The 23249-nt window shown below is 46.9% G+C and overlaps 1 protein-coding gene across 4 annotated transcripts; it reads right to left on the bottom strand.

The window, feature by feature from the left end:
- Positions 1 to 399: 399 nt before the first annotated feature.
- LOC124042018 (dipeptidyl peptidase 9-like) lies at positions 400 to 23140 on the bottom strand. Of its 4 annotated transcripts, none has more exons than XM_046360282.1 (21): positions 22441 to 23140; positions 20289 to 20379; positions 19923 to 20161; positions 19664 to 19776; positions 17487 to 17660; positions 16929 to 17100; positions 16689 to 16799; positions 16309 to 16437; positions 15755 to 15816; positions 15536 to 15636; positions 15017 to 15194; positions 14427 to 14586; positions 12406 to 12485; positions 12107 to 12259; positions 11178 to 11313; positions 8535 to 8680; positions 5032 to 5178; positions 3826 to 3978; positions 2465 to 2607; positions 1951 to 2062; positions 400 to 1623 (listed from the first exon to the last, which is right to left on the bottom strand). In XM_046360282.1, the coding sequence occupies exons 2-21, from the start codon at positions 20342 to 20344 to the stop codon at positions 1531 to 1533; spliced, it is 2658 nt and encodes an 885-aa protein (XP_046216238.1). In that variant the 5' UTR covers positions 20345 to 20379; positions 22441 to 23140; the 3' UTR covers positions 400 to 1530. The 4 variants fall into 4 exon arrangements, with proteins under 4 accessions (XP_046216238.1, XP_046216240.1, XP_046216239.1 ...); XM_046360284.1 differs by having other exon boundaries at positions 16929 to 17097; XM_046360283.1 differs by lacking the exon at positions 22441 to 23140 and adding an exon at positions 22299 to 22428.
- Between the last annotated feature and the right edge of the window lie 109 nt (positions 23141 to 23249).

Below are 23249 nucleotides of genomic sequence, written 5' to 3'. Positions count from 1 at the left end.
GAGTAGAGGAACAGAGGCCTCGTTTAAACAGGTAGCCCAATTCTGATCTTTTTTTCTTCACAAATTGGTCAGATCAGCTTTGAAAAAGATCTGATTGGTCAAAAGGGACATGAGATGTCTCCCCATCTCCAAAGAACCAGGATGGTCATAGAGAAATATCAATTCACATGGAAAGATTACTAGACCTGAGATTGCACACATAGGATATTCCCTGTGTTTACATATGAATCACATTGTAGTTGACCATGACACTGATCTTGTACATCATGTACAATTTGAGACATTGAAACAGTCTCAACATCTTGGTTCATCATTATGGTCTATCCATCCATGTATGCATAGATCCATCCATACATAATTGTTCGTGTTAATCTGTGATAAATTATCAAATTAAAGAGATTTCATCATACATATATTTATTCTTCATCATCACGTATACATGTTATTCAGGTGGTACAAAGCTGTTTAAGACTTGGCTGCTCGTACTCGTATCGTAATTGCCGTAAAAAAGGAAATACCAGCACGATCAAGTCAAGAAGTACTTTGGCATACATGGTATGTCTTCAGAAGCCTAGCCGACACCGTGAGCACTGCAATGTGAGGAGAGAAAATGACTGTATTATGTCAATGAGGGACTTCATTTGACACTCATTATAAAAGAATAAGAATCCATAAAAATATTTTATTTTTTTAACAATACACACTTAAAATAGTTAATGAATGCAAGTAAAGGCAGGGTTTCTTCCTCGAGCCATTACACCAACTCCAATATGCTGTGTGTGTGTGTGTGTATATAGATTCCATTTCGTTTTCGAGGAACCCCAATCCTACCACTGACTTGAGTGAATAAAATGGAGGAAAAAGAAAAACATTTGGCAAAACAATCCAGAGAAAGGGAAGACAATTAGAGAGATTGAGACAGCCTCCAGATAATGTCCCCTTTCACTCCACGGTCTGAGGTGGAGAGGGAGAGATTGAGACAGCCTCCAGATAATGTCCCCTTTCACTCCACGGTCTGAGGTGGAGAGGGAGAGAGATTGAGACAGCCTCCAGATAATGTCCCCTTTCACTCCACGGTCTGAGGTGGAGAGGGAGAGATTGAGACAGCCTCCAGATAATGTCCCCTTTCACTCCACGGTCTGAGGTGGAGAGGGAGAGAGATTGAGACAGCCTCCAGATAATGTCCCCTTTCACTCCACGGTCCGAGGTGGAGAGAGAGAGAGAGCCTCCAGATAATGTACATCCCCTTTCACTCCACAGTCCGAGGTGAAACTTCACAACCCTGCCTTGGATCTCCTTAGGTGCAGGGACGAGAGAACAGACAGAGAGAGAGAGAGAGACAGAGAGACAGAGAGAGAGAGAGAGACAGAGAGAACGAGACAGGTGGAGGTATAATTGAGTGAGATCACCAGTTCATGGTAAAGTTGAGAGTAGTTGGGTGTGGCTACAGAGAGGTCTTTATGCCTGGGTTGAGGAAGTTTCGGGGGAGGTATACAGTTGGTTTCAGAATGGGGTAGAGGGGGGTGACTTTCAGAGGTATTGTTGTAGAAAGTGCAGCAGCATGATCTCATAGTGTTCTCCTGACTCAGGGCAGCGAATACTGTGTCGCTCATTGGGGTAGACCTGCAAAACAGCAGAGGAAAATCAACCACTAATTCCTACTTCAGTATACACTATATGGTACATGTGACTACAATTTGCAATTTTCTGAAAACAATATTCCCTGAAACCCATTCAAATGAAAGAGTTGTCCATTAAAGTCTTGGCTAAGATAGCAGCCCCCTTCTGGGTCCCACGGACACCACATGGAACAGACTGTAGCAGTGCTTCTCTTTAATTGTACAACAATGTCCATGTTGGGGAAACGTATATCAATAGATGGGACATTGTTACCCATAACATGCCTTTAACACAGACTTAGAAATGTCAACAACACATAAATATACTAGCCTGTAGCTGATATGGCTTTCCAGCGCGGATTATTTGTGACACCAGGAAGTTGGTGTGGAAAAAGTGAACATTCTCATCAAGGAATCCGTGTAAAATCAGCAGGCGGTTTGGCCTGGGTGGGGAGGGTTTCAAAGGGACGGAAACAGACATAGAAACCACATGAAAATAAAACAGGTTACATTTTCATATTCGGCCCTTTTTTAAAATACTACACTACAGTAAGCATATCCTGTTTATTTATTATACATATAGAAATGTTTATGGTGAAACTCAATAACTTTCCATCTGTCCTTGAAATTTGAGCTGAGAAACATCCAAAATACAAATATATAGTATTTTTGTTGCTCCAAACCAATGCCTGCTTTTATTCAACAATTATGAATAAAATGGAATAGAACTGACCACAACATTGTTACCTTCACCTACAGTACAATATAGAAATATAGAAGTTGGCCGTTCTTATTTCTTAGATTGGTTCAAGTGTATAGAGTGCAGTAAACAGTGTGGGACTGACTCGCTGGGCAGCTTGTCCACATGCAGCGCCACGGAGCCCTCCTCGTAGCCCTGTTGGTTGTTATCAGGTGTATCCATGTAACGCTCTGTGTAACCCGTGTCGTACGCCATCCACACCGTCACGGGAGCGCCCGCTATGGCCAACTGAAAAGGAACAACATTGCTATTTATTTTTTTTGGGGGGGGGGCAATTTATTTATTTTTTTCAGTAAGGATAGCATTAAAATAAGCCTGTCCTGCAATTTCTCCCTCCACCAGGACAGACCATTAAGACATTTCAGATGCATTGTACAATCACACTTCAGCAAGTGTTCATTTCCCACATTTTAGCGCAACATGAGAGGTCAAACTGCTTTTCAGAAGATGGATGCCTGTGGGAATTTGTTCAGTATAGCAGGGTGGTGGCATACATTGATTGTGTGGCATGTCTAAACTTCTGCTATTTAATGGTTCAATGAAGCCCTATTTCTGTCAAGCAGTACTATACATACTGAATACGCCCCCTGGTACCTCTGCTGCTGGTGAGAGATATGCTGGTATATATGATGCTGGTGAGAGATATGCTGGTATATATGATGCTGGTGAGAGATATGCTGGTATATATGATGCTGGTGAGAGATATGCTGGTATATATGATGCTGGTGAGAGATATGCTGGTATATATGATGCTGGTGAGAGATATGCTGGTATATATGATGCTGGTGAGAGATATGCTGGTATATATGATGCTGGTGAGAGATATGCTGGTATATATGATGCTGGTGAGAGGGGGCAGGTAGTCTAGCGGTTAGAACATTGAGCCAGTAACCAAAAGGTTGAGGTTTGAATACCCAAGCTGACAAGGGGGAGAAAAAAACAAGTCTGTTGACGTGCCCTTGAGCACATAACCCTAAAATGCTCCATTGATGGTTTAAAAAAACAATACATTTGTTGATCTTTGCCAGTGTGCTTTGTAGAGCAGTACAACTAAGGACAGGCACTATGAGAACTGCAGTGTGGAATGACGTGTGACCCAACATCAACACCATGAGGCCTAATGGGAAAACTACATCCATACAGAATGTCATATCTAATGAGCTTCAAATAAATCAAAGCTATCCTCACCAATAGGCCAATCTATAATCAACTACATTCAGTCTAATCTCCATTGTAAATGAGATGTGATTACACTTTCTAGAATAAAACGCAATCCAAGATGGTTCTAGTCCAATGAAGTCTCTTCAGATCTGAAATATTTAAATAGGTCTAAGCCATATGGGAAAATCTCCCCTAGCCAATCAGAGGGCAATGTGGTATCGAATCTACTCAAATCGTCAAGTGATTTGGGTTTGGAATTGTGTATTTTAGTGTAGTTCCTCTCACCTTGAAGACGTTGGGTCTCTGGATGATGCCCATGAGGGAGAGGAAGCCTCCGTAGGACCAGCCGTGGATGGCCACGCGACTCAGGTCCACAAAGTTGAACCTCTCTGACACGTACTGCAGCCCCTCCACCTGGTCTTCAATTTCCACCTGGCCCTGGTAACACAGAGACAGAGAGACAGAGAGACAGAGCATCAGTCTCCACCTGGCCCTGATAACACAGAGAGAGGAGGGCATCAGTCTCCACCTGGCCCTGGTAACACACAGAGAGAGAGACACAGAGACAGAGAGACAGAGAGACAGAGACACAGAGCATTAGTCTCCACCTGGCCCTGATAACGCAGAGAGAGAGAGAGAGAGAGAGAGAGAGGAGGGCATCAGTCTCCACCTGGCCCTGATAACACAGAGAGAGGAGGGCATCAGTCTCCACCTGGCCCTGGTAACACACAGAGAGAGACAGAGAGAGAGACAGAGACAGAGAGAGGACAGTCTCCACCTGGCCCTGGTAACACACAGAGAGAGGAGGGCATTAGTCTCCACCTGGCCCTGGTAACACACAGAGAGAGAGGAGGGCATTAGTCTCCACCTGGCCCTGGTAACACACAGAGAGAGGACAGTCACAGTGACACACCCAGATGGGTCAAATTCACATTTTTATGAGAATACATCTTTAAGCACACATTTTCTTCTTAATTTGGGTCACGGGAGGACAGGTGCTGTTCCATTAATAAATACCAGAAGGTATTATTAACAGGAGACGGTACACGGTATATGGTGATCCAATGTGATTTAATGAACCTGCACAGCAAGAACAGCCTTTGTTGGCACAGTACAATTTGCCATGTCTGTGTCTACTGTAGAACACAGGTACCTTAAAGATTGAATCCGCAGCATGGGGACACGGCGCCCCTGGCCGCCCGACCACCGTTATTGTCTTTGTTGCCGAGCTGAAGAGCGTGGTGCAGCAGGGTAAAAAAATACAAATAAAATGCCAGTACATATTGTGCTCTTTATCATGCGTGCGATGACATCCGATGGTTGTTTACACTAACTTTCTTGTTGCTGTAATATCATAAACGTACGTTGCAGTTTCACCATTAAGGATTACAGCTTTAATGTTTGTACACAACAATATGGAACAATTTGGATTGGAACCATTTATATCAATTTAAAAAAGCAACATATGGGTTGGCTTTCGACCAATCCTACCATTTTGTTTTTCAGAGCCCCTTCAAACTTCAGGCCTCTCTGACAGGAGCCTCTCCCGTCGATGACCACCACAGCGTATCCCAGAGAGGCCAGGGTGTTGAGACGCAGGTACTTCATCCCCTTGAAGGTGTTATTCACCAACTGGACCTGTGGGCACACACATACACTTTTCACACCACTGAGCCGAGCCTTGGCCGAGCCTAGCAGGGCAGAGCCTAGCCTTGGCCGAGCCTAGCAGGGCAGAGCCTAGCCTTGGCCGAGCCTAGCGGGGCAGAGCCTAGCCTTGGCCGAGCCTAGCAGGGCAGAGCCTAGCCTTGGCCGAGCCTAGCTGGGCAGAGCCTAGCCTTGGCCGAGCCTAGCTGGGCAGAGCCTAGCAGGGCAGAGCCTAGCCTTGGCCGAGCCTAGCTGGGCAGAGCCTAGCTGGGCAGAGCCTAGCCTTGGCCGAGCCTAGCTGGGCAGAGCCTAGCCTTGGCCGAGCCTAGCAGGGCAGAGCCTAGCCTTGGCCGAGCCTAGCTGGGCAGAGCCTAGCAGGGCAGAGCCGAGCCTAGCTGGGCAGAGCCTAGCAGGGCAGAGCCTAGCCTTGGCCGAGCCTAGCTGGGCAGAGCCTAGCCTTGGCCGAGCCTAGCTGGGCAGAGCCTAGCCTTGGCCGAGCCTAGCTGCGCAGAGCCTAGCCTTGGCCGAGCCTAGCTGCGCAGAGCCTAGCTGCGCAGAGCCTAGCAGGGCAGAGCCGAGCCTAGCTGGGCAGAGCCTAGCAGGGCAGAGCCTAGCCTTGGCCGAGCCTAGCTGGGCAGAGCCTAGCCTTGGCCGAGCCTAGCTGGGCAGAGCCTAGCCTTGGCCGAGCCTAGCAGGGCAGAGCCTAGCCTTGGCCGAGCCTAGCTGGGCAGAGCCTAGCCTTGGCCGAGCCTAGCAGGGCAGAGCCTAGCCTTGGCCGAGCCTAGCTGGGCAGAGCCTAGCAGGGCAGAGCCGAGCCTAGCAGGGCAGAGCCTAGCAGGGCAGAGCCTAGCAGGGCAGAGCCTAGCCTTGGCCGAGCCTAGCTGGGCAGAGCCTAGCTGGGCAGAGCCTAGCCTTGGCCGAGCCTAGCCTGGGCAGAGCCTAGCCTTGGCCGAGCCTAGCTGGGCAGAGCCTAGCCTTGGCCGAGCCTAGCTGGGCAGAGCCTAGCCTTGGCCGAGCCTAGCTGGGCAGAGCCTAGCCTTGGCCGAGCCTAGCTGGGCAGAGCCTAGCCTTGGCCGAGCCTAGCTGGGCAGAGCCTAGCTGGGCAGAGCCTAGCCTGGGCAGAGCCTAGCCTTGGCCGAGCCTAGCAGGGCAGAGCCTAGCCTTGGCCGAGCCTAGCAGGGCAGAGCCTAGCCTTGGCCGAGCCTAGCAGGGCAGAGCCTAGCCTTGGCCGAGCCTAGCAGGGCAGAGCCTATCCTTGGCAGAGCCTAGCAGGGCAGAGCCTAGCCTTGGCCGAGCCTAGCAGGGCAGAGCCTAGCCTTGGCCGAGCCTAGCAGGGCAGAGCCTAGCCTTGGCCGAGCCTAGCAGGGCAGAGCCTAGCCTTGGCCGAGCCTAGCAGGGCAGAGCCTAGCCTTGGCCGAGCCTAGCTGGGCAGAGCCTAGCCTTGGCCGAGCCTAGCAGGGCAGAGCCTAGCCTTGGCCGAGCCTAGCTGGGCAGAGCCTAGCAGGGCAGAGCCGAGCCTAGCTGGGCAGAGCCTAGCAGGGCAGAGCCTAGCCTTGGCCGAGCCTAGCTGGGCAGAGCCTAGCCTTGGCCGAGCCTAGCAGGGCAGAGCCTAGCCTTGGCCGAGCCTAGCTGGGCAGAGCCTAGCCTTGGCCGAGCCTAGCTGGGCAGAGCCTAGCCTTGGCCGAGCCTAGCAGGGCAGAGCCTAGCCTTGGCCGAGCCTAGCTGGGCAGAGCCTAGCAGGGCAGAGCCGAGCCTAGCTGGGCAGAGCCTAGCAGGGCAGAGCCTAGCAGGGCAGAGCCTAGCAGGGCAGAGCCTAGCCTTGGCCGAGCCTAGCTGGGCAGAGCCTAGCCTTGGCCGAGCCTAGCTGGGCAGAGCCTAGCCTTGGCCGAGCCTAGCTGGGCAGAGCCTAGCCTTGGCCGAGCCTAGCTGGGCAGAGCCTAGCCTTGGCCGAGCCTAGCTGGGCAGAGCCTAGCCTTGGCCGAGCCTAGCTGGGCAGAGCCTAGCCTTGGCCGAGCCTAGCTGGGCAGAGCCTAGCCTTGGCCGAGCCTAGCTGGGCAGAGCCTAGCCTTGGCCGAGCCTAGCTGGGCAGAGCCTAGCCTTGGCCGAGCCTAGCTGGGCAGAGCCTAGCCTTGGCCGAGCCTAGCTGGGCAGAGCCTAGCCTTGGCCGAGCCTAGCTGGGCAGAGCCTAGCCTTGGCCGAGCCTAGCTGGGCAGAGCCTAGCCTTGGCCGAGCCTAGCAGGGCAGAGCCTAGCCTTGGCCGAGCCTAGCGGGGCAGAGCCTAGCCTTGGCCGAGCCTAGCAGGGCAGAGCCTAGCCTTGGCCGAGCCTAGCAGGGCAGAGCCTATCCTTGGCAGAGCCTAGCAGGGCAGAGCCTAGCCTTGGCAGAGCCTAGCAGGGCAGAGCCTAGCCTTGGCAGAGCCTAGCCTTGGCAGAGCCTAGCCTTGGCAGAGCCTAGCCTTGGCAGAGCCTAGCAGGGCAGAGCTTAGCAGGGCAGAGCCTAGCCTTGGCAGAGCCTAGCCTTGGCAGAGCCTAGCCTTGGCAGAGCCTAGCCTTGGCAGAGCCTAGCCTTGGCAGAGCCTAGCCTTGGCAGAGCCTAGCCTTGGCAGAGCCTAGCAGGGCAGAGCCTAGCAGGGCAGAGCCTAGCAGGGCAGAGCCTAGCCTTGGCCGAGCTTAGCCTTGGCCGAGCTTAGCTGGGCAGAGCCTAGCAGGGCAGAGCCTAGCAGGGCAGAGCCTAGCCTTGGCAGAGCCTAGCAGGGCAGAGCCTAGCAGGGCAGAGCCTAGCAGGGCAGAGCCTAGCAGGGCAGAGCCTAGCAGGGCAGAGCCTGATTATGCATACACCACAGTTGTTGGAACAATCCTGGAAAGGATCATTTAAAAAAATAGATATATATTTTAGACATCACTGTACGGTTTGGGTCAGCCCTATAGAGACTACAGGACTTCAGCATTGTACACATCTTGCTACTGTACGTGAAAAAAAACAAGGTGACAGAACTTGGTATGGTTATTTCTAGGGAAAGTATTGGCTATGATTGCTAGTTACAAACAGGTCATACAGGACCAATTCCATTTCAGCCCCTGGCAATGTCTACATTTTAGCTAACCCTAACCCTTTTCCTGACCTTAACCTAATGCTCTTAACTTACTACTTTAATTATCATAACCTGCAGCATAAGTTCTCCTAACCTGCGATGAAAAGTCCATTTTTACAAATGATGTATCCCTTCAAGACAAAACCCAGACTCCTTCCCCTTAGTTCCTACCCCTTCGGCGCTCACAGATCTGATTGGATTTCTATAAGGAATTCCTGATCAAATAACAAAATTGTAATGTCTGAGAGAAGCCACAAACCTGCGGGCCACCGTAGACAAAGAGGACTGTGGGATGCTTCCTGCCAGGCTGGAGGTTGTGAGGCTTGTACACCATTCCATAGAGCTGGAAGCCTGACTTTCCCGGGAAGTCAAAGATCTGCGGAGATTTGTAGTCTCCTGGGCAACCTGGAGTACACACAAAGATACACACAGAAAAACAAGATTAGGACACTCTAACCGTGTTCCTGTAGGATATAGGCTACATAGACCTATATATATCTGAAGGATATAGGCTACATAGACCTATATATCTATATCTGAAGGATATAGGCTACATAGACCTATATATCTATCTGAAGGATATAGGCTACATAGACCTATATATCTATCTGAAGGATATAGGCTACATAGACCTATATATCTATCTGAAGGATATAGGCTACATAGACCTATATATCTATCTGAAGGATATAGGCTACATAGACCTATATATCTATCTGAAGGATATAGGCTACATAGACCTATATATCTATCTGAAGGATATAGGCTACATAGACCTATATATCTATCTGAAGGATATAGGCTACATAGACCTATATATCTATCTGAAGGATATAGGCTACATAGACCTATATATCTATCTGAAGGATATAGGCTACATAGACCTATATATCTATATATCTGAAGGATATAGGCTACATAGACCTATATATATATATCTGAAGGATATAGGCTACATAGACCTATATATATATATCTGAAGGATATAGGCTACATAGACCTATATATATATATCTGAAGGATATAGGCTACATAGACCTATATATATCTGAAGGATATAGGCTACATAGACCTATATATATCTGAAGGATATAGGCTACATAGACCTATATATCTGAATGATATTGAAATACATTTCATGTTACTTAATTCAATTGGGTTTTAATGAGCTATTTGTACACTACTGTCTGTAATTTTTGCCTCAATATATTTCCTGATGTGTAACGTCCGCAATGAATATTTTATTTATGGTGCGCCGTAAAAGTTCAAATAATTTCCAATTGCTTATTAAGCAAACCACAAGGAACAACTTTCTTGTTGCAAATTGTTTACTGATAGCCAGAGGTACGGGTGCAATTTCAAAATGTTGCAAGTCCCCCATCCCCAGTGAAAGTTGTGCCCATCCAACACTCAGACATAATTTACAAACAAAGCATGTGTTTAGTGAGTCCACCAGATCAGAGGCAGTACAGATGACCAGGGATGTTCTCTGTTTAGTGAGTCCACCAGATCAGAGGCAGTACAGATGACCAGGGATGTTCTCTGTTTAGTGAGTCCACCAGATCAGAGGCAGTAGAGATGACCAGGGATGTTCTCTTTAAAAGTGTGTGAATTAGACCATTTCCCTGTTCTGCTAAGCATTCAAAACGTAACAAGTACTTTTGGGTGTCAGGGAAAATGTAAGGAGTAAAAAGTACAATATTTCCTTTCCGGTATGCAGTGAAGTAAAAGTTGTCAAAAATATTAATAGTAAAGTGGAACCCCAGTACAGATACCAAGCTGCCAAACTAACCCTGATTCAGATGACCATCCTACCCATGCTAGACTATAGAGACGTCATTTATAGATTGACAGGTAAGGGTGCTCTCGAGCAGCTAGATGTTCTTTACCATTCGGCCATCAGATTTACCACCAATGCTCCTTATAGGACACATCACTGCACTCTATACTCCTCTGTAAACTGGTCATCTCAGTATACCCATCGCAAGTCCTACTGGTTGATGCCTATTTATAAAACCCTCTTAGGACTCACTCCCCCCTATCTGAGATATCTACTGCAGCCCTCATCCTCCACATACAACACTGGTTCTGCCAGTCACATTCTGTTAAAGGTTCCCGAAGCACACAGATCCCTGGGTCGCTCTTCTTTTCAGTTCGCTGCAGCTAGCAACTGGAACGAGCTGCAACAAACACTCAAACAGGACAGTTTTATCTCAATCTCTTCATTCAAAAACTCAGTCATGGACACTCTTACTGACAGTTATGGCTGCGTCGCGTGATGTATTGTTGTCTCTACCTTCTTGCCCTTTGTACTGTTGTCTGTGCCCAATAATGTTTGTACCATGTTGTGCTGCTGCCATCTTGTGCTGCTGCCATGTTGTGTTGCTACCATGCTTGTTTTCATGTGTTGCTGTCACGCTATGTTGTTGTCTTATGTCTCTATGTGGTGTTGTGGTGTCTCTCTTGCCGTGATGCGTGTTTTGTCCATATTTGTATTTTATTTTTAATCCCAGCCTCCGTCCCCGCAGGAGGCCTTTTGCCTTTTGGTAGGCCGTCATTGCAAATAAGAATTTGTTCTTAACTGAATTGCCTGGTTAAATAAATAATAAACAAAAAATACTTAAGTAGTACTTTAAAGTATTTTACACCACTGAAAACGCATGTTACATCTTCAGCCGTTGTAGCAAAGATGCATGGTTAAAACTCTCAGAAGCCTAAATTCTATTGCTATCAGGAAACCTGGCCCTGGAATGAGTAATTGAGAGTCACATGGTACAGTTTACACCTATACAGTGATTGCCTCAAGGAATAAAGGATACATCTTTAAAGGGGTAATCTGTGATTGCCACATACATTTTTGGGACTTTTAAAGTAATGATATAAACCCTCCTCTCTTCCTTACCTGGGGCTTCCATCATGCTGGCCCAGAACTCAGGCACCATGTGGAGAGGGTCTCCCTCGGGGCCAGTCAGCTTGTAGACGTGGAGACAGGGGGAAGTGCTCACGTTACTGTAGTGGCTGACAAACATATCAAAGTTCTGTGGAGAAAAAGAGAGGGAGAGTAAAGAATATATAGAGAGAAAGAGTGATAGAAAGGGGAGATACAATGATAAGGGGTGAGAGAAGGAGACAGAGATGAACAGCTGTGAATTAATCTTCACATCGGAGACAGAATGTCACTGAGCCTTGATTTCAAGCCAGCTTTGTCTCTCACCGTACAATGTTAAAGGTATACCTGAAAAATCATAACAGATCTGAGACCATCAGGTTTAGAACCACCTCCCTGGATAACTCCACATCACAGAGGGCCCAGATGCCCACACAACAGACCATGTCTACTCTGCCCAATCTGTTAACAGCTAAGGCAAGTCCTTGTAACATTGTAGTAACATCCATCAATATCCTCTCACACAGGCACACAGTGACGCTGAATGACCAGATGGTTAAACAGCATGACATGGGCAGAGTTCCACAACACTGCCTGATGTAACCAGGCTTCTCATAGGGAAGAGATCAGCTGTACCTCCCTAAGGTACTTATGTGGTGTGGTCTCATGAAGCGTGGGGAGGGGATGATTGAGTGCAGTGTGTCTAACTGAGAGCAGAATGCCAGGATGTTACAGTGTTCGTTGGTACTACCTACTGCAGTCATGTTGTTTGGCAAAATGGCCACCGGAGAGCTTGTGAATGCAATGACAGGTGACAGAGGGCCGTATATATTCAATCAATCCCTGTAGCCCGATTACAATAATATATTTTGGGGTAAGATTTACAGGGGTGCCAGAGGGGGGCTTGGCAGCCAGGCAATCCTATTTGTTGAGTGAGTCCATACCTTGCTTACAGAGCAGCTGTGGGAGAAGCCAGGCTTGCTGAGTCTGACCACGTCCCCTGGGGACTGATAGCTGACCACATAGAGGTGGTGCTCCAGGGGAGTGTCTCTAGTGCCCTGGAAGTACACCAGCTTAGAGGCCTCATTCACCCAGATCTAGAGAGAATCACAGATGATATTTATATTGATGGCAGAACATGCATTATAAACTTACAATAGCGTAAGCACACACAAAAGTATATTATAAAGATATTTTGCACTGTGACAATAAGGGTTTTAATCTGACTGACTGAATATCCTACCTTGGAGCCATGCCTGGCCAAAACCTCCCACTCCCCACTGGTCAGAGTCACCTCCTCCTTGATTGCACATTTAAAGTCTCCTGCAGAGGAAAATACCATAGAGATTAGAGATTATATTTTGACAACTTTTATTACATTAGCCAGACTTACAGTGCAGTAACGTGACACCCGGATGGCGACTACAGATTGTTCAAAGTTCAATCAATATCTCACCTTCATTAAATCACAACACATACAGATCAGTGATTAGCTCAAGGAAGGAAGGACAAAGCCTGAATCCCAGATCTGTTTGTGCTGTCACACAAAACATGACGATAGCCAGGTTTCCATCCAATTTGCGACAGAATTTCATGTGAATATTCTAAAATCTCCAGAGGTGTTTCCATCAAACTGACTGGCTGTGGATAAAAAGCTGTGTGGGATGATGTAATGCACATAAAAAGCACTTAAAATGTCCATGTACCCCGGGCCTCTCGAGTGGCGCAGCGGTCTAAGACACTGCATCGCAGTGTTGAGGCGTCACTACAGCCTGGGGTTGTAGTGTCATAACCGGCCGTGACCAGGAGTCCCATGGGGCGGCGCACAATTGGCCCAGCATCATCCGGGTTGGGGCTCTGTCCCGACCGGGTTGGGGCTCTGTCCCGACCGGTTTGGCTCCGGGTTGGGGGTCCTTGTCCCATCGCGCACTAGTGACCCCTGTGGCGGGCCGGGCGCAGTGCACACTGACACGGTCGCACAGTGTTTCCTCCGACACATTGGTGCGGCTGGCTTCTGGGTTAAGTTGGCATTGTGTCAAGAATCAGTGCGGCTTGGTTGGGTTGTGTTTCGGGGGACGCACAGCTCTTGACCTTCGCCTCTCCTGAGTCCGTACGGGAGTTGCAGCGATGAGACAAGATCGTAATCAAGAAATTGGTGAGAAAACGGGGCAAAAAAAAATATGTTGAAAATGCGATGGAAACCAATTTAAGTCTAACGATGGTTTTGTCAGTTAAACGTTCTCCATCTGGTTTTGGAGCATGTGCTCTAGACAACAGTTCACTGGTAAAGTGGACAGTGTAGGTTGTATGATGAGATTATAGATAACAGCAAGATCATTATTATTTGATAATGGCATGTCACCAGAATTCAAATAATACCCTCTATATCCCTCAAATTAAACTCTGGACCTGGAAGCTAGTTCCACTGCTTTGTTTCATTGTTCCCCTCTAATCAGGGACTGATTTAGACCTGGGACATCAGATATGTGCAATTAATTATTGCCAGCAGCATACCACTGCTGGCTTGCTAATGAAGCTAAGCAGGGTTGGTCCTGGTCAGTCCCTGGATGGGAGACCAGATGCTGCAGGAAGTGGTGTTGGAGGGCCAGTAGGAAGCACTCTTTCCTCCGGTCTAAAAAATATCCTAATCCTGTGTAGGGTGCCGTCTTTCGGCTGGGAAATTAAACGGGTGTCCTGACTCTCTGAGGTCATTAAAGATCCCATGACACTTATCGTAAGAGTAGGGGTGTTAACCCTGATATCCTGGCTAAATTCTCAATCTGGCCATCAAACCATCATGGTCACCTAATAATCCCCAGTTTTACAATTGGCTCATTCCTCCCCCTCCAGTCCCCTGTCAATAATCCCCAGGTCGATTGCTGTAAATGAGAACGTGTTCTCAGTCAACTTACCTGGTGAAAAGAATAATCAGGTTGACCAGAAAACCATCAGGCTCCTGACCTCATAGGTTAAGAGTTGAGTACCACTGCTCTATATTTATTGTACATTTGCATAAATTCATCATAACTGATTTTGTCTGTGGTAGTAGGCATATCATCACGTGACTCTTACTGGCTATTATATCAAAAGTTGCTCATAACTGTGTCTCAACCGCAATTGTCACAATCTATTTAACCAATAAACTTATCCCACCTTGTGAAGCGTATTTTTGGGGGGACCGAGATTTAGCAAATTTGCTTTTTCCATCAGGCCCGACGTGGGTCTTATTATGCAAAACCTGGTTAATGACAGCAACGGAATTACCCTCTATGTATTTGTAGCTTCCTGACCATTGGTAGAGGTCTGGTTGCAATGCTGATGTGATTTTGTACAGATGGCTGAAGCCCGTTTTGGATTCATTCACCCATATGAAAGAGAACTCATCCTCTGACGTTTGAACGAATGGATAGAAAATATCATGAACCTGTGGACAACAGAAAAACATGGTTGTTGTTAGTTTGTTGTGGCCTGATTCTTCCATGCAAATACATATGTCAACATACATACACACTGTCAATATATTGCCCTTCAAATCACTATTACACTAGAGTGACTGTGAGATGAGTGGGAATTCAACAACCAAATTGTACATGCAGCTAAATATAATAGTAATTCCCAAGAAGCATTAAATCTTCTATTTTTGAGAGGGCACTGATAGCCAAATCTACAGTCTGACGATTAATTCTACATAATACTAAGCACATATCTGGTAACTACAATTCTCTCAAAAGGTACAGATGGATGAAAGACCGAGGCTCCAGAGTTTAAAATGAGGAATGACAAGTCAGTGCCCCTCCTTTCCCTAACGCGTAGTCATTTTCCATATTATCCCCATCCTGCCCTGCCTATCTCACATTGATCCAGATGTCGGTGGTCTCCTCGTAGACGATGTAGGGCTGGACATCATGGGGCACGGCCTCCAGGTTCTTCTGCCTCTGGGCCAGGTCATCTGTGACGGGGATGAAGAGGGCCGGGGGCAGCAGCACCAGCTGGAGCCTCCTCTGACTGCGGTCCAGCAGCACTGCCCAACCACTCGGGGGAGACCGAAACACACATTCCCTCACTGACTGGATCATACACACAGTACAATAATGACAGGTCGAACATCACTAATGCCTTGTCCTTTCCGCAAGCTCAGAGGACACCAACCCAGGTCCTAGAGCGATACAGAGTATGCAGGCCTGTGTTGGAGCTCAACACTAGCACAACTGATTCAATTAATCAACTAGCAACTAATCAACCAAGATTTCTGCGGAATTGGAAGATGACTTTTCCCGTCCCCCGGCCCTAACCATCACCAATGTGAGCCAAATAGCATCAGAGACAGGTCAAAAGCAGCATTTCCTGGGGAAACATTATGTCGTAACACTCACTATTTGCCATCAGTCGTCCATCCTGCGCGGGAGATGTACTCCGTCCCAGGGAACAGGGTGGTGAAGGGGAGAACTAGCTCCTTGTCTTGAATGGTCACGATCTGGACACACACACACACACACACACACACACACACACACACACACACACACTACAGTGAGCAGCAAGAGCAAAATAAGAGAATAAATGGAGAGCAGTCAAAAGCAGCTGCCACTTACTTTTCCTTGTATGTCAGTCTTTATCTCAGCCAGTTTCAGGGTGGTTTGAGGATTTTTACTGCCTACGAAAAAAATAATTATTTTTGTTAATTCTAGTGGTCTATTCTTGAAATGATGATTTCATTAGGTCATTGCTAATACTGTATATTTGCCTAGCTTCCCAAACTCCTTGCTCCGGCCAAACTCTACACCACGACCACGGATGTTAGTTTCTTCTCTGCAATGAGTCTGGATCTGAGTACCTCCCCAACGATTTCTAGAACACAAACACATTCCTGACGTTCTGATTGGTCCCAGAAACGGATGGGTTGGGCCAGAACCAGAACACGCGTGGGTAAAGCGGCGCCTTGTTTTCTACAACACCCCTCATTTTGACGCAACCATAAACAACTTCAATGATGGCAGTCATCGAGCAGCGGAAGAATTCAGTTTGAGTCGTCAGGCAAAACACGTGTCACTACAACCACATACAACCCCACCCGAGTAGGACCAAACCAGCGCCAGGGGGACCCAACCAGCGCCAGGGGGACCCAACCAGCGCCAGGGGGACTCACCTGTGCGGGGGTATCTGTAGGCGTCAGCCTTCCGCTCCTCCAAGGCTGGAGAGGGAACATGAATGATCTCTACCTCTGTCTCATCCACCTCTTCATACAGGAGGTACAGAGTTTTGCCCCCATCTGAGTCTAACAGAGGAGAAGAGCAGGTTAGACAGACAGAACTGATAACATGCTCTTGAAAATGCATACAGAAACAGCTAGCATTAATAACAGACACAGCTTCATAATGACAGTGTGTCTGGGTTAAGTTAAAGCCTGTACGACGTTCATCAAAGCATGACTGACTGACGGTTTGATTAAGGAAGAGACCAATTTCTCACATGAAAATGGTTCCTTCTCTAGTCATAAGGAAGGCGTGACAGCAGGTGCCTACTCACCCTCTACGGCAGAGGGACTCCACCAGTAGCCAGTGAAGCGGTCAAATTCCTCCTGTATCACAAACGTGGCCACGCCCGCAGACTTGGGGTCCTCCTTCACATTATCCAGACCTGACCCATGGAGAGGGGATTCATTTATTTCATTAAATCCATGCAGTGTCCGCAACATGGCATAGAGAGTGTAAACAATTCCATACAACTACAGTACACAAACTTCCAAAAGTCCCTGACCCTTCTGACCTTTGTGACAGAAGGTGAGTCTCCTCTCTTCCCCAGACTTGAGGTTAGCCAGCCACAGGTCATTGTTGTTGATGAAAGCAATGAAGTTGGGCTCTCCTGGGGAGATCTTGGGGTCCATGCGGGTCCCTGAGCACTGCGTCTTAATCTCCACCGGCTTAATGGGCGCAGACTGCTTTTAAACCAGGAAACACTCTTAGTGTACAGGTTCGTATTCATTAGGCACTAAACTGAACAAAACAGACAAACAGGGACGACCTCAACTTGTCCAATAGAACTGCTTGTTTTCGTTTTCCATTGATAAAAAAATGTTTTGCTACAGTGTGCCTTAATGAATGCAACCCTGAAGACACAACCATACACACAGCAACAGCCATTCATCGCTGTGTCGTTGGGTGCTGTGCAGTTCATGCACCAATGCTCATATCAACTATAGGATGTTAAAATGACATTCAATAACACAGCTACTAATCAAAGTTACTGTAACTCACTTAGTGGCAATTGCAGATGTAGGAAAGGCTTTCTAAGTTAATTTAATGAATAAAGGGGGGTAAGACTCACGATGAAGCCATTGTTTCCCCCGTCCTGACAATAGAAGAGGCTGTTGCTGGCCTGGAAGAGGAACAGGCCGGTCTGGGCGTGGTAGTCATAGGAAGTGATCCCAAACGCTCCCAGGCGCTTCCGCTCCCGAAGGAGCTCCTCTTCCCGGGAATAGGCCCCCTGGTGTGGCGTGGCCTGGTAGTGAGGGGAAAGTCATTTTGCTGTCATCATAATGATTTAAAGGTAGACTCGACGATATGACGTTGGTGCACAAAGTAAACAGCACAGTGGGTCAATTTCAGTAACAACTAAGAACGTTGAAGCGCGAGGCTAAAAACTTCACAGCTGTTTTGGTCCCGTACCTGAAATCAAATTAAATGAAATTGTATTTGTCACATGCTTCGTAGGCAACACGTAGACTAACAGTGAAATGCTTACTTACTGGTCCATTTACATTGCTACCAGACTGACTCACTTGTTGAACGTGTTCAACAGTGACGATGTGACAGTTAGGCAGTTAGCCAGAGCCTCCCTCCTTCTGGACCTATGGAGGAGGAAGGTCCACTGGCCAGGGACACTGAGGACAACTTCCTGGGCTTCAGGTGGAAGGTTCCACTGGCCAGGGACACTGAGGACAACTTCTTGGGCTTCAGGAGGAAGGTTCCAATGGCCAAGGACACTGAGGACAACTTCTTGGGCTTCAGGAGGAAGGTCCACTGGCCAGGGACACTGAGGACAACTTCTTGGGCTTCGGGAGGAAGGTCCACTGGCCAGGGACACTGAGGACAACTTCTTGGGCTTCAGGAGGAAGGCCAATGGAAAATTGGACACTCGTGCTGCTGCAGGCTTTGGAGTCGGGTGAGACTGGCAGGACCTCAACGACCTGAGCAACCGGACGGCCTAATATGTAAACTGAGCCAGTGACGGCCTCTGATGCAGCTTTGGCAGATCGCAGTGTTGTTGTGGAGGCTTCTGTTACCCATGATGGAACATCTCATCCTACATCCAGGACGACACTCCTTGGTATCAGACAGATGTCGCTATTGCAACGCTGGACTGGCCTGAGGCTGCAGGAGAAACTCGCTGCTCTGGACTATGCTGACCACTCTGTCTCCCATTCCATCCTGCCATTGGACTATGCATGACCCATTTTGTATTCTACATGAGTCAAATGTAATGGAGTCCATTGTCCATGTGAATGGCTGCTGTTCATACAAGGATTTGTACATTGCTAGTCATGATGGTGTTGTTGATCTGATAGCCAGAGAGGTGAGACAAGTGGTCTCACCAACAGCACACATGCAGAAACATAGTTGTGTAACAGGAAGCTGGTTTGATGTTGATGATGATGTGATTTCCTGTGGGCCAAATACACCAGATATTGTTGTTGTGGGGGAGGCGTTCATTTTGGAAGTGGGCTGCTCAGTGGACGGCTACATGGAGCAAACCTTTGCTGAGAAGCTTTTTAAATAACAGCCTCTCATGGCATGCTGGGACAGCCTCGGGTGGAGGTGCAAGCTGGTGGTGCTGATATTTGGCACATACACAGACTTGGTGTGGCCTCCAGATTGCGGGCCTGACAAAAACTAGGGCGAAGCAATTGACGAGATACTGCTCTGTTTCAGCTGTCGTGGGCAGCCTAGCTGTTTGGAGAAGGAGGTGCTTTCTGTACCCTGGAGGGCCATGCATACAGGGACCTTTGAAATGTTTGGATCCTTTTTTTGTACATTTGATTGGTGGATTCAGATAAATGATTTAAAATGTGTGGCGTCAGTATGCATGTGTGTGTGCCTGTTATCTGAGAGAGTGAAGCAAACCCATGCACATGCGAAGGTACTGTGTGTGACTGTGTGCGAGCGAAGTCTGCGGTGATGATCGTGGCAGCGTCATTTCGCTGAGTCTACCTTTAATGATTATTCAACTGTTAATTTAATTGTCGCTGTCTGGAGACTGTGGGTATCTCTGAATGAATGTCTGTGAATATGTGAGAAATGATCGTTCCACTTTCCTATTCCGCATCTCCTGGCTTCAGGTCTTGTTATGAACATTTGACAAACCACGGTAAAAAAAATGTTAGAGAGCTTGAGATCTTCATCTTATGAGGATAATAACTAACATATTTTATTAGGATTTCCTTGGCACCAGGTTTGGAGGTCATTAGGTTTCAGTGACGCACAGAGAATTCAAGGGGTATTCACCTGGAAGTGATCCAGCATCTGTTTCCACGACAACACCAAGAGGGCCTCTTTCCGGATCTTCTTGGGGATTTCCGAGTAGAGCAGTGAGTTCTCTCTACTTCCGTAAGGCATTCCTGATCGATAGAGAGAGACGGTCGGAAGTGAAAATGAGTTAAGAGGCCAAGGTACAACTTGCAAAACAGTGTTGCAACTTGAGAAACGGGAGTAACTCAATGAAGCACTGTGTGACGATCATCAGTGGCAGATGGCCTTGGCTCACCGAGGTAGTACAGTCGATGGGAGTGGGGGCCTGACTCATCGTTTTTCTGCACAAACTGGAAGTCATGGGGTGCTTTGTTGGCGATCATTCCTGAGTACTTCCTGCTGCTGTGGATGATGTCACGCAGGCCGCCCCACGAGTGCTTCTCCACATAGAACTGAGATGGACCGTCCTCCATCTCCACCACCTCTGTGCTGTCTGTTAGCCCGTCCACCGCCGTCATATTCCCTCCCAAACAACTGAGAGGGAGAACAGAAAAAAAACAGAGACAACCCGCTGGTCATCTACATGCTCACGAACAATGGCACTTGCATCTAGTATGGAGAAGGTACACACAGGTCATTGGAACGCACATGGACACCATACCTTTTCCAGTAACCTTGTGTTTTGTCTCCAAGTTTGACCTTCTTCACTCTATGCATTCACTGGCCAACAAGCCTCAACCAGAGTCTGCAATCTAAGGTTAAACGTTCAAATAAAAGGGTTAATCAATCTTATATATACATTGAATAAAACGCCTACATATAAAATATCTCTCATTCAATCCTGCATGCGGTAAAGGTTTGGTATTTGATTCAGCAGGTAGCTTAGTGGTTAAGGGCGTTGGTCCAGTAACCGAAAGTTTGCTGGCTTGAATTCCTGAGCCGACTAGGAGAAGAATCTGTTGATGTGCCCTTGAGCAAGGCATGGAACCCTAGTCACTCTGGATAAGAGCATCTACTAAAGGACTAAAATGTATCTAAGCTGTGATAGAAGACAGCAAAGGCATAAGGAATGGTCCACATTCCATTGCTTGTATAGTTTGATGCTACAGGAATGCATGAAACCTTAGCCAACATAGTGACAGTAAAAACAAAGTTTGCCCTCTGTATGGAGTGGGCAGGCGTAAAGGCGGTTGCCAAGGACCCCATTGACGTTCTTTGTGTTGGTGGAATTTCAGAGAACTCATTTGCTTTCAGATGATGTGAAGAAAACATTCAAGCACTGGATTTAAAGGGAATCTGATCACCAATAGCCTGCTCGTTGCCCATTGTCCAAACAAACCTATGGGCTGTGACCCTTCAACCTGGCCTTTACAATGTCACACTGAAGCTCCAGAAGGAGTGGATGGGTGTGTAAACATTATGACAATAGCTCCAAAACAGCCCTCAGGGAGACTAGGGTGAAGATGCAAATTGGTCATAGCTCTATACTGAACAGAGATATAAAAGCAACAATTTCAAAGATTTTACTGAGTTAAAATGTATATGAGAAAATCTGTCAATTTAAACAAAAAATGAATTTGGCCCTCATCTATATGCATCTGTTGGTCACAGATACTATAAAAGAAATGGGCCTCTCGTCACGGTATCTCTGTGCATTGATATCGCCAACGATAAAATGCATTTGTTTGTTGTCTGTAGCTTATGCCTGCCTATACCATAACTCTACCTCCACCATGGACACTCTGTTCCCAATGTTGACATTAGCAAACTGCTCTACCAAACCATGCCATACACGTGGTCTGCGGTTGTAAGGCCGGTTGGATGTACTGCCAAATTCTCTAAAACGACGTTGGTAGAGAAATTGACATGAAATTCTCTGACAACAGCTCTAGTCGAAATTCCTGCAGTCAGCATGCCAATTGCACCCTCCCTCAAAACTTGGAGATATCTGTGACGTTGTGTTATAAAACTGCACATTTTAGAATGGCCTTTAATTGTCCCCAGCACAAGATCCATCCGTGTAATGATCGCACTGTTTAATCAGCTGCTTCATATGCCACACCTGTCAGGGGGATGGATTATCTTGACAACTGAGAAATGTTCACTAAACAGGGGCTGTAAACTAATTTGAGAGAAATAAGCTTTTTGTATGGAACACTTCGCATTTTATTTCAGCTCATGAAACCAACACGTTACATTTCTATTTTTGAACAGTGTAGTGGGGGGGTTGGAAGGCCTAAACTGCACCATACAGAAAAGGTATGAAGAAGTATCACTTCTGCGTCTGGAAAGCAGGAAGTGATAGCTGACAAACTCGTTTTTTTGTCATCCACACGTTGCCTGCATTGACTTCAGACTAATCTAAGTCACTGACATTTTCTATTCCATTCATAACCTTTGATGAAAAAATTGAACTGATATTCCACCATTATAAAATATCAGATAGGTTGGTAGCTAAAAAGAATTGGTAAAGGAAACCAGGGATAGGGGAAATAATTTAATGACCGGTACGTACGACATAGCTATCTTTGTTCTCATCAAGGGGTCACAACTGTAGCTGGATATAGTTTAGCTAGCTAACAGTACAAGTTGGCAATAGTGCCGTGATTAGCTTAATTGTATATCTAATATAGCGTAAGTGTTACAATGCGGCAATCTAACTACATATTACCTCAACGTTTGCCAGCTAGGATACACTGTAACATGACAGCTCTCTCGTGGCAGTTCTCGGGTATACCAGCTTGGCCACTATGAGCTAGCTGGGTCCTTAGCAAGCCTGTCACTGGAGTCGACTATCAGAATCGAATACTTACCAATCCAGCCACTTCTTATTTTCCAAACGATTCTTTGCTTTACTAGGTCGGTATTAAAAAACTAATATTATTACTGCTAAAGGTTGTGTCCATGGCCAAGAACGTAGGCAGACATAAACGTAGATCACGAAGAACACCCAGGAACCTTTCTATCCCGGGGATAATGCTTCGGCGCTTTTACAGGGCCGCACCGCTCCTCTTCGGCTGTGTTCGCAAGAATGCTGCTGCGCTAGCGGCTGCGCATTGATTAATCCTAACCAGAAATGAGTGTTTGATACGAGGCAATTTATGAATATAAAGAATTGTACACATTATACTGTAAACATGTACTGACAGGAAAGGTTGCCAAAATTGTAAATGATTCAAGATTATTGCATTGGAAAATATGCAGTCCGTCCATAAACCCCCCTCAACCAAAACAGTAGATGCAATGTTCAATTAACACAATATCCATGACTGTCAAGTCTTAATTGCTTTAATGAAATGTCCCAGTTTACTAGACATTCACGATTCAGGTGGCGAAGCAATCTAGGGTGTTTGTTCATTTATTACACGTGACTGTTTGGCAGTCATTTTCTCTGAATAAACGTGATAGATGACCTCACATATGGTACCCTTGTGGTAGTCATGTATATGCAAATTTAGGCAACGTGTTGAGACACGTGCAACATACCATACTGCCAGTAAACAGATTGTTTTAAATACCCCCCCCAAAATGTTAACACATTGGCACATGTGTACCCAGACCTTGAAAACGAAATGAATTCAGTGTCATTAGACCCCTTTCAATGGATACAAATTCAGGCAAA

This window comes from Oncorhynchus gorbuscha, linkage group LG08 (genome assembly GCF_021184085.1).
Source record: "Oncorhynchus gorbuscha isolate QuinsamMale2020 ecotype Even-year linkage group LG08, OgorEven_v1.0, whole genome shotgun sequence".
Lineage (NCBI taxonomy): Eukaryota > Metazoa > Chordata > Actinopteri > Salmoniformes > Salmonidae > Oncorhynchus > Oncorhynchus gorbuscha.
This window is presented reverse-complemented; position numbering and strand designations above follow the sequence as displayed.

Coding starts and splice junctions, on each gene's coding strand:
- LOC124042018 (XM_046360282.1), bottom strand. CDS start 20,344: ATGCATAGAGTGAAGAAGGTCAAACTTGGAGACAAAACACAAGGTTAC. Junction 16,800..16,928: donor ACTCACCTTCTGTCACAAAG/GTCAGAAGGGTC, acceptor TCCATGGGTCAG/GTCTGGATAATGTGAAGGAG. Junction 5,179..8,534: donor TTGTCTACGGTGGCCCGCAG/GTTTGTGGCTTC, acceptor GTGTGCCCACAG/GTCCAGTTGGTGAATAACAC.